Here is an 11,273-nt window from a genome sequence, read left to right as displayed (position 1 = left end):
TTATTTTGATATATCACAGTGAAAGATTTATCGTCCTCTTTTTTTTTTTTTTTTTTTTTTTTTTAAAAAAAAAAAAAAAAAAAAAAAAAAAAGAATACTGCTCTTGCAGAGGACCTGAATTTGGTTCCGAGCAGACAGTTCAGAGCTACTGATAACTCCACCTCCAGGGGATCCAACACCTTTTACCTCTGAGGGCAGCCACATGCACATGCACTTATCTGCACATGGACACACACATATTCACATATTCATAATTAAAAAGAAAATAAATCTTTTTTTAAAGAAAATAAATCTTAATAACTACAAAGAAAGGTGAATGTTAGTAATGATTGCATAATCTGAATATACTTAATGCTAATGAACTGTACCTTTAAAAATGCCTAGCAAGGCACTGACGAGTTGGTAGTTAAGAGAACTGGCTGTTCTTGCAGAGAACCTGGGTTTGGTTCCCGGCACCCACATGGTGGCTAACAACTCCAGTTCCAGGGAATTGACGCCCTCTTCTGGCCTCCGTGGGTATTGTACAGCATGGATGCACTTACACACAGGCAGCCGAAACACTCATACACATAAAATACAAATAAAATTTTTAAAATGTCTAGCATGGTATTATATGTATTTTACCACAATAAAAACAGCAAAAGAAATAACTCAAAATTATGTAAACTAAACAATTTACAGTGCTTTATGCAATTCTTAGTATATAAAACATGATTGAACAATAGTGACTAGTATTTTAACAGCCCACAGGGCTCTTTTGGGCTGAGTTCTTTTCTTATTTTAGTTAGGGTCTTGCTGTGCTGTCCAGACTTGTCTTTCATTTGTATAAACTGCTGTATTAATTATCCTTATCAAATTACAGGCAAATTTTGCCAATGGCCCATTGTAGTATTGAATATGAAAAATCTCTCTCATATGTTAACAGTGTGGCTCCCAGCTGGTAGCACTGAGAGGTGATTGGATCATGAAGGCGCTAATGCCATCAATGGTAACATCCACTGATGAGTGTGTTCTAAATGGGCTACTAGAAGATGGGACCTGGTTGGAGAAATAGGTCATTGGAGGGAAGGCTTTGAAGGGTTTACCTTGTCCCTCACCCATTCCTGTGTCTTTCTGATTTCCACACACCATGACATGAGCAGTTCAGTTCCATCAGGCACGGATCCACTACACCCTCACTGTTCTCTTACCACAGTACCACAGGCCCACAGCAATGAAGCCAGCAGCCCATGAACTTAAACCTCTGAAACCATGAGCCAAAATAAATCCTTCCTCCTTTAAGTTCTTTTCTCAAGTAATATGTCACAGAAACAAAAATGACTAGCATTCCTCCCACATAAAAACTAAACACATAAAATTAAGAGACCATGTAATGAATTAACTCTCAAAAATAAGAGCTATAAATGAAAAACAAAAACTGTAAAACCCAAATATCTACTTATCTCTAAGCTAGACAAGTCTACCACCAACACTTACGGATGAATAAAACTTTGAGTTCAAACAGTCTTCATAAATAAAGAACCCTGATCTATAATGGGCTTGCCAGTATGAAAGGAAGCTCAGAGATTTACAGTATAAAAATGTTAGAGAAAATAATCATCTGTCCAATTTGAATATTAAACAGCTTGAACCAGACCTATGACCACATGTCAATGGCCTTCTCTAATTTTGCTTTTCTATGATTTTATGTTGTACAGAGCTACTAGCATCTCTGCTACTAGCATCTCTAACGAGTCATACTACTTATCTTAGAAACTCCATTTTCGATCTGCAGTCTGCACTGGAGATTTAGGGAGCCTATGTCACTAATAACAGATCTCTTAAGGAAAAGGGAAAAGACTAACCAGGATAGTAACAATTAATTCTGACTAGTACTGGCTAAGCAATGCAGCCTCTGTACAGAAGCAATATCAAGCTCTCATCAACGCCAGCACAGCACAGTAAATGAAGAAACATAAACTCATTTAGAAAGTTCTTCAAATATTCTCCCCTTTTGCCCACAAATAAATTCCTTTTTTCTATTAGCACAATTCACAGTAGGAATGGAAGAAACAACGTTAACTAACTTGAATAGGCCTTCAACAATAGATATTCGATTTACTTTAAATAGCAGCAGAGGTTTTTTTGGTCTTTTAAAGACAGGGTCTCCCTATAGCCCCAGCTGGCCTGGAACTCATTATGTAGATCAGGCTGGCCTTGAACTCACAGAGACACAGAGATCTTCCTGCCTCTGCCTCCCAAGTGCTGAGACAACAGGTGTGTGACACCATACCCAGCTAGCAGCAGAGGTTTTTAATATATTATATTATGATCAAGACACAGCCACAATGCAGCTGCTGTAGAAAACAGAAAGGTAGCGCCTTAAAAAACTAAATATAAGGAATGAGAGGCTGGGTATGGTGGCACACACCTTACCTTTATTCCCAGCACTCAGGAGGCAGAGGTGGGTATCTCTGAGTTCAAGGCCAGCCTGGTCTACATAGTGACTTCCAGGACAGCCGGGGCTACAGGAAGACCCTATCTCAAACAAGACCCCTCCAAAAAATATATGAATGGGGAGATGCCTCAGCAGTTAAAACTGCTTGCCATATAGGCTCAAGAGGACTGGACTTCTGATCCAGTGCATGCTGGTGGGCGTGGCAGCTCACCTGAAACTCCAGTCTCTAAAGGATGAGACAGGGGACCTCTGGGGCAAGCTGATTCACAAGACTGGCTCTGTGTTTGAGGGACCCTGCCTCAAAGAATAAGGCAAAAGAGAAATCGAGGAAGATTCCTAACATCAGCCTTGGGTTGGAGCTTCTTCTCCACTTCCCCATATCTCTGCCAGGATTCTGTCTGGCTTGAGCGTACATGAGACTTGCGCATGCTGTCACCATTGCTATGAGTTCATATGAGCAACTGCCCAGCTGTCTGGAAATTTCTATTTTCTTGTGGGCACCCACCACCTCTGGGTCTTAAAATCTTTTTGTCCCCTATTCCACAATGATCCTTATAGTACCAATTAGGATAAGCAACAAAGCAAAAAAGAGATAAATTGGTCTTTACTATTAAAAATTTTGTGCTCCACAGTTCTTTCCAGACAGCAGGGTAGATGCACATATGAACTCACAGCAATTGTGACAGCATGCATAAGACCTACTCATACAGATAAAATCCCAGCATGGAGGGCGTAGCCCCCCTAAGGGGCTACTGTCATTGTAGCTGCTGGGACAGTAAGAGTCACTTTCTTTAAAGGTGTGACCCTTGGTGTGTTGATGGCAATCCAGTGCAGGTTCCACGCCCAAGAATATTTGGGTAAAGCATATTGGACTCGATGGGGAAAACAAAATGAACATGAAGTTGGATGGATAGAAAACGGTGGGGGTGGAGGAGTCTGGGAAAGAGGAAAATATGATCAAAACACATTGAAGTTCCCAAAAATTTAATAAAAATATTTTAAAACTTTTATATTAAGGGGCTGGAGAGATGGCTTGGTAGTTAAGAACACTTGGTGTTCTTGCAGAAGACCCAGGTTCAAATCCCAACACCTACATGGCAGCTAACAACTACCTGTAACTCCAGTGCCAGAGGATCTGACAGCCTCTTCTGACCTCCATGGGCACTGCACAACACGGTGCACTTACCTACATGCAGGCAATACACGCACATACATTAAAAATAAATAATAAATTTTTAAGTTAAAATTCTGTGTGTGCTTCAAAGATTCTTCCAAGAAAATGAAGGCAAAACATATGAGAGATCATTTTAAGTCATTCATAAGGGACTGATCCCCAGAGTCTAGGAAGAATTCTTACCAATTTACAATATAAAGATAAATAACCCAATTATTAAATGAGCAAAGCAGAGCTGGGGATATCGCTCAGTGGTACAGTGCTCACCTAGCATACCCAAGGCACTGAGTCTAATCCTTAATGCTGGAAAAAAGATTTGAAAAGACATTTTTCCAAAAAGAACATACAAATAGCCAAGAAATACAGAAAAGATGCTCAATATCATTAGGTATTAGAGAAAGGCAATGAACCAAATGGGATACTAAAAGAATAGTTATTATAAAAAAGATAGACCTAACAAGCACTGATGAAATGTAAAAAATAAGAGCCTTCACACATCACTTCAGAGAATGAAAAATGGTACAGCTATTGTGGAAAACAGTCTAATAGCTTCTCAAAAAGTTAAACATGGTGATACCATTTGGAGTAATTCCACTCCTAGGAGTATACCCAAGAAAAAATTAAAACATACATTTATCCAAAAGCTCATAAATGTATTTACAGCATTATTTATAATAACCAAACAGTGGAAACAATCCAAAAGCCCACCTACTGATGAATGGATAAACAAAACGTGGTTAAGTCCACACAATGGAATATTGTTCAGACACATAAAAGAAGGAAAAGATAAAGTTAATAAATACTCTGACACATGCTACAACATGGACAAACCTTGAAAGCATTATGCTAGCTGGAGAAGATAGACATAGAGGCCATACACAATATAATTTCATTTACATGAAGTGATCAGAGTAGGCAGAAAGCATATAAATAGAGCGAGGAAGACAGGAAGATATGAATAAGTTATAGTATCCTTCAGGAGTGATGAAAAGTTTCTGGAATTAAATAGAGGTGATGAATGCACAGCTCTGTGAATATACTGAGTCAATGTACTACAGGCTTTAAGATGGTACATTATAAAAATAAAGGGTGCAATATATACTTTGAAACCATAGTTCAACAATGAAAAACTTAAGGAAAAAAATTACAATAAGTTGCATCAGTACAAAGGAGTGATAGTTCCAAACAAACAAAATAAGTAATGACATTGAGTATGTGAGAAGACAAAAACATCTTTAGCTTTGGGGCTGGAGAGATGGCTCAGCGGTTAAGAACACTGGCTGTTCTTGCAGAAGACCCATTTGAATCCCAGCACCCACAAAGCAGCTAACAACTGTAACTCCAGTTCCCATAGCCTCTTCTGTCCTCCACGGGCATTGCACAACACAGGTGCACTTACCTACATGCAGGCAATGCACGCATACACATAAAATAAAAATAAAAACATTTTTAAAAAATCTTCAGCTTCTGTGGATTTTCTGTCTCCAGTATGTTCAGAAATAAGAAACAACATCTTCAAAGTAAAGCAGAAAAACAAACTTAGACATTATGCCAGAATGGAGTTAAAATGGGCTTAGGCCTATCATACCAAATAATGGAAGAGTAACAAAAATCTTAACCTAAAATCACTGAGGATCAGAAATGTGGAGATTGGTTATATTCAAAACCCTGGGTCAGATGAAAGATAATTTCTAAAGAGAAAAATAGGCAGTTTCTAGAAATTCCAGAGTCAACTGATTCATTACAAATTCAGTACAAGACTAAACAGAATGTTTATGAATTTAAGAAAGGAAAATGAATCCATAAAAATGAGAAGACTCATTATGAACATGTGAAACTAAATTCACTCCAATTTCTCCTTTAAAAGGGTCACTTCTCCAGGCATGGTGGCACATGCCTTTAATCCCAGCACTTGGTAGGCAGAGGCAGGTGGATCTCTGTGAGTTCAAGCCAGGACTGGTCTACAAGTGAGTTCCAGGCCTGCTGGGGCTATAGGGAGACCCTGTCTCAAAAGACAAAAAAAAAAAAAAAAAAAAAAAAAAAAAAATTAGCACACAAAAACAAAGATAGGGAGACAGTTTAACAACTGATATAGAAAACACCAGGTGGAGAGGCTCACACTACCAGCACATATTAAACAACAGCTTGAAACATGATAGGCTCTTGGCAGTGCAAGCCCATAATCTCAATACTTGGGAGACTAAGGTTGAGAGGACTGTCAGGAGTTCAAGGCCAGCCTGGGCTCTATAGTAAGAACCAGGCTAGCCTGGGCTACAGTGACAGATCATCTTAACTAATTAATAGTATTCAGTTACTGTTTTAAAAGTCTTTTTTTATTTTTATTTATTTACTTATTTATTTTTTGTCTTTTTGAGACAGGGTCTCCCTGTAGCCCCGGCTATCCTGGAACTCACTATGTAGACCAGGCTGGCCTCGAACTCACAGAGATCCGCCTGCCTCTGCCTCCCAAGTGCTGGGATTAAAGGCGTGCACCACTACGGCCAGCATAAAAACAGTCTTTTTTTAAAAGTACCTTTCAGCTCAAGTAGATTATATACACAGGGTCTGATTCAGAATCACCTACAATGGGAGCACAATTCCAGATCCATATCTAATGACAAGGAGCAACTAGAGTTACTTAAGAAAAAAGTAGTCAGCTGGGCATAGTTTAAAGGCCCATGCCTTTAAACCCAGAACTTGGGCAGCAGAGGCAGGTGGAGCTCTGTGAGTTCTGAGGACACTCTGCTCTACAGAGCGAGTTCTAGGTGAGTCAGGGTTACATAGTGAGACCCTGTCTTAATAGTAAGAGCCTAAAGATCAGAAAATTACATTATCTAAAAACTTATTAAACTGAGGTTTACTTTGTAGAAGAAAATGCTCAGGATATGGTGGGAAAAAGGGCCTCCCCAAGGGCATGCTAGTAGTCTTCAAATACTTAAAGGGGCTCATGTGGGAAAGGTAATGTTATATTTGGAAAATGAAAAACACGGTGGGAACAGCTTATGAAGAGCTGTATTCTAATCTTAACTCCATCATTTACAGCGTGTTATTTGATACTGAGACAGATTAAGTTTCCTTATACCGAAACTGATACCTACCTTATAAATGTATAAAAGCCAAATCTAATTAAATGCAAAAGTTTGTAAGCTTGCTTAGTGGCACTGCCTGGTACACAGCAACGTTAATTCTCTTCCGTAGACTTTTCTGAGTTATTGTAGAGCAATGTTCTTCAAAATGAAAGCTGCAACCCACTAGTGGTCACCAAATCAATTTAGTGGGTAGTAACAAGCATATTTTTCCCCTAATGAAATAGAACAAAATAGAAAATACTAGTGTTCCACTCACAGTTAAAATATCCAGTTATCCACATATATGTGTGTGTAGGCTATGAAGTAAAATATTCATTTTATAATGACACCAGGTCCCTCACCACCATAAAAACCTGAGAGTCACAGCTGTCGACCACTACTGCCCAAGTGTGTGCCATGAGACAGCAACTAGCTCTTTTTTAACTCGTTTAGAAAGCAATGAGATCCTGTGTCTCAAAGTACAGCATTAAAGAAACCTGTTATTTGTGTTGATCCCAGTTTCCTTTACATCGATTTTACCCCAGAATCCAGTTATTTTCCCGTATAATACCTACTGGTACCTTCAACATTTTGTGGTGCCTATGCTAGGGGCAAAACATTCCTCTAGATGAAAAAGAAGTGCAAGCTATGGAAGGTAGGCAGGCTTGTGACTTACAAGCTCTTTGCTATGAATCTTCCTGCCAAGAGCCACACCTCCAACTCACATCATGCATCCTTTTGTTTTTTGTTTTTTTTTTTTGAGACAGGGTATCCCTGTAGCCCCAAATGGCCTGGAATAAACCAGGCTATATAAATCAGACTAGCTTCAATCTCTCAGACATCTGCCTGCTTCTGCTGAGATTAAAGGCATGCGCCACCAAACCTGGCTTGTGCCACCACACCTGGCTTGTTCCAAGGCATTTTAAGTTTGATTTATCAGTCCCACTCCTTCATTTCTTATAGTTAGGGATCAAATCCAGGGCCTCACAAGGCTAGCTCACCACTGGGCCACACCCCGAGCCTTTCAGCTTTTAATCCACAAAAATCTTTTCAGGAAAAAACAAAACACAAAAAAGGCCCTCAGACACCAAGATATGAAGCCAGATCAAAGCAGTAAGCAGAAATCATGTGGCCAAAAGAAACTCTTGATGTGGTATCTAATACTTGCTTTAACAAATCATATGTATGCTCAGAAGGTAGCTAAAGACTTAGCTTCTCTAAGTAGAGTCAGTGTGTTCCAACAATGCATAATCTAAAACAGGCTGATGAGCATGTCAATCCTTATTACAAGCACTGATATCACTTGGAAGAAATGCAATGATACTTGGATTCTGGGTTCTTTGAAAAGTGCACACATAGACAGGATTCCTTTGGAAGGACATGATTCTCACTAATAATAAGAACTGTAACCATTATTGTCAGTTCTAATAATGCCTGGTATCACTTAGCAACAACATGAGAACCTCTGTCATTCATATCTTCCTAAGTATGAGTTATAAATACATCTTGTCACCAGAGCATAAAATGCAGTTCCCATCTCCCACCCCGAGGCTCCAACTCTGTCTCCTGAAACTTGTTTCCATTATTTTAACCAAGTTTCCTTGCTACCTTCCTGTTCTATAACTCTCCCCAGTAATTTACTATATACATCCTATCTTAACTGCATAAAACTTAGCTCTCAACATAACTGCCTGCCACACAGTCATCAGTACTTAAGAATCTTTAGAATTTCCCAGAGCATGGCATCACATATGAACTCACTAAATTGTCTTAATAACCAGGCTTTAGGGTAATAGCCAGTCCTAGAGAACTTACTGTATGTCAAGTCCAATGCTAAAAGTATACATGGATTATCTGATTCAATCTTCAGAACCCTATAAAAGTAAAAATGATCATTTCTCCCCATTGAATAGAGGAAAAAGTGAAGCTGGGTAATTTGCCCATGGTCATAAACCTAGTAAGTGGCAAACCTAGGGCCTGAATCCAGGCAAAGCCCAAAACACTTCAAAGTTCCAGACCTGAAATACCAGTCTATGAGGGACTTTGACTTCATAAAGTTAGAAGTTTCCATTTCAACATAGAAAACACTTTAGCTAAAAGACTTCAAAAAAGATGAAGTATAATCTCCCACAGATCTCTTTAAGTTACAATAAGTCAGAAGGAAAAAGCCTCCCAACGTCCTTTCTATTAATGAAAGTGTGACACTAAGGTGTAGGGTCACAATTTCATCAAGAGGGACCTTATGACAATTACTGCTTTGGTTTAGACTTAAATAGGCCTTTCTCTGGCCCTAAGACGATAAAGGAAATGACAGATAGGTTTAACAGCTATCGCTTCCCGGCTCCAAAAACCATGTCAGACCCAATTCTTGTAAAAAATAAGATTCACGGTTCCTGCTCCACCGCTGACTCTTCACACAAAGCAGCCCCATCCCCTCTGCCCTCTTCACACAAAGCAAGCTTTGCCCCTCTACCCAAAGGGAGATGCGATCACACGGCCTCTCCTGCCCTGCCATAAACAACCATCACACTCTAGTCCAAAACACTCGCGGCTGCTCAGAGGCAGGAGACTCTGGTATGTCCCCGCACCTGGTGTTATCTCTTCAGGCAGACCCCTCCCCACATCCCAAAATGCCCAGACCACCATCCGAAACCCGGTACTTCACACAAAGCCGGATCCCTTCCCACAAAGCAGCTTCCCACCTCCCTCTGAAGCTGTGCCAACCCACAGACCCCCAACTGGGGTCCAACACTCAGAGGTTCCACAACCCAGAGAACTGCAACATGCCCCTTTCCCAGGCCCGTCTCGAGTCTCCAACTCCGCCCGGTGTGCCCGCAGCCAAAGCCCGAGTCCCCGCCGAAGCCCAGCCCGCCGTCCGGCCCCCGGCCCCGCGCTCACCAGCTCTCCTCCTCCTCCTCCCAGCCGGACAGGCGCTCCAGCTCCTCGGGCCGCAGCGGCTCCACCTCGTCCAGCAAGCCGCCCTCGTCCGCCGCCAACAAGGTGGCGGCGTCCCGCAGGTCCTCGCTGCTCGTCCGCCGTGGGCCCGAGCCGACCCCGCTGGGCGCCTTGGCGCTCAGGCCCAGCGGGAAGCCCCGAGGGGACGCCGCGCCCGAGGAGGGGGTGGATACACCGGCCCGGGCCGGGCTGCCGGGCCCGAGGAGGCCTGTGCCCTGCACGGCTCCCGAGCGGCTCCTCAGCTGCTCGTTCTGCTTCTCCAGCTTCTTCACCAGCTCCTGCAGCTTCCGCACCTCCTGGTCGGCGTTCACGTTGGAGTTAACGTCTTCCATGCCGGCCCGCCGCCCGCTCCGACTCGCAGCCACAGGGAAAGCGCCGCGGAAGAGAGGCGTTACCGCGGCCGCTCACGCTAGCCTAGGCGCCGGCATAGAGCAGGACCAGGCCCCACCGCCAGGGTCCCCCCAGCTCGGGTTCCGAAGCGCCGCTGGTCCCAGCCAAGCCGCCTCATCTGCGCCGGCTCTGCGATTGGGGGAGGCGGCGCCAATATCCGGCCTCGGCCGCCATCTTCCCTTAGTCCCTCCGCCCCCTGCCGTCCAGCCCCGTCGGTGACCTCAGAGCGTCGTGGGGAGGACGTGGCCGCCCACGAGCGATGAAAGGACCAAGCGTGGGCTGGGGCGGGGCGGGGCCTGGCGGATGGGTCGCGCTGGGGGCGGGGCTACCGGAAGGGACGTGGTGGGAACGCAGGCGGAGGTGGGGCTCGCCAGGCAGGCCGTGGGACGTCGCTCCTCCGGCCCGCCCCGCCCCGCCCGGAGCAAGAAGACCCGGCTGAGATTGCGAGCCCGCCTCAGTCCCAGCCCTGCCTAAAAGGCGGGTGGTGCGTTCTTTACCCCCCTACACCGCCTGTGGGGCCGGACCTGCCCCCACTCCGGTCGGGTACGTGGATGGGCGGAGCCGCGTGCACAGTTCGTTTCGTCTTGTTTAGCAAACAAGAATTGGTTCCTACTTGAAATCGGAGATCGTCGGAGCTGGCAGGAGCCTCGGACACCATCTGTGGCCGAGTTCTTCCCCTGAAAATGAGAAACCCCAATCCGGAATGGTTGGGAGCGCTCTAAGGTCAAAATAATAACCATAATTTGAGTACTTACTACGGGCCAGACACTGTACTAAGCACTTTTAAAGGCATTATCTCATCGGTTAAAACACAGTTCTCTTCCATTTAAAGTTTACAGCACAAAGAAGGAACCGGAGTATAAAAAATCGCTTCTGGGTCTTTGAGCGTTAATGAATGCGTATTGTATTCTTTGGATCGTTTTTTTCCATCAAGACTTTTTCACGTGTCTTGACTTCTTTAAAAAGTTGTGTATTGAGGGGGCTGGAGAGATGGCTCAGCAGTTAAGAACACTGGCCGTTCTTGCGGAAGAGCCGGGTTCGAATCCCAGCATCCACATGGCAGCTAACAATTGTCACTCCAGTTGACGGCCTCTTCTGTCCTGCATTGGGCATTGCACGATACGGGTGTACTTGAAAGTGTACAAAGCAGCACGTTGTTGATGGTATGAAGAATGCTAAGGGATGATAACTGAAAAAAAAAAAAAAAAAAAAATCTCCTTTGGGGTCTGGGGGAAGGGGGTAAAAAACA

The 11,273-nt window shown here is 43.4% G+C and overlaps 1 protein-coding gene across 2 annotated transcripts in view; it reads right to left on the bottom strand.

The window, feature by feature from the left end:
• Window positions 1-10,345, bottom strand: part of Slain2 (SLAIN motif family member 2) — a 59,545-nt gene extending 49,200 nt beyond the window's left edge. Inside the window, exon 1 of one of the 2 annotated variants that reach the window (XM_008837704.3) lies at window positions 9,578-10,345. In XM_008837704.3, coding sequence (XP_008835926.1) covers window positions 9,578-9,966 — 389 coding nt within the window. In that variant the 5' untranslated portion in view covers window positions 9,967-10,345. The remainder of the gene's footprint in view (window positions 1-9,577) is intronic. The other variant, XM_008837703.3, reaches the window with a different exon arrangement.
• Window positions 10,346-11,273: the final 928 nt, after the last annotated feature.

Source organism: Nannospalax galili, unplaced genomic scaffold (genome assembly GCF_000622305.1).
Source record: "Nannospalax galili isolate Female #2095 unplaced genomic scaffold, S.galili_v1.0 scaffold318, whole genome shotgun sequence".
Lineage (NCBI taxonomy): Eukaryota > Metazoa > Chordata > Mammalia > Rodentia > Spalacidae > Nannospalax > Nannospalax galili.
This window is presented reverse-complemented; position numbering and strand designations above follow the sequence as displayed.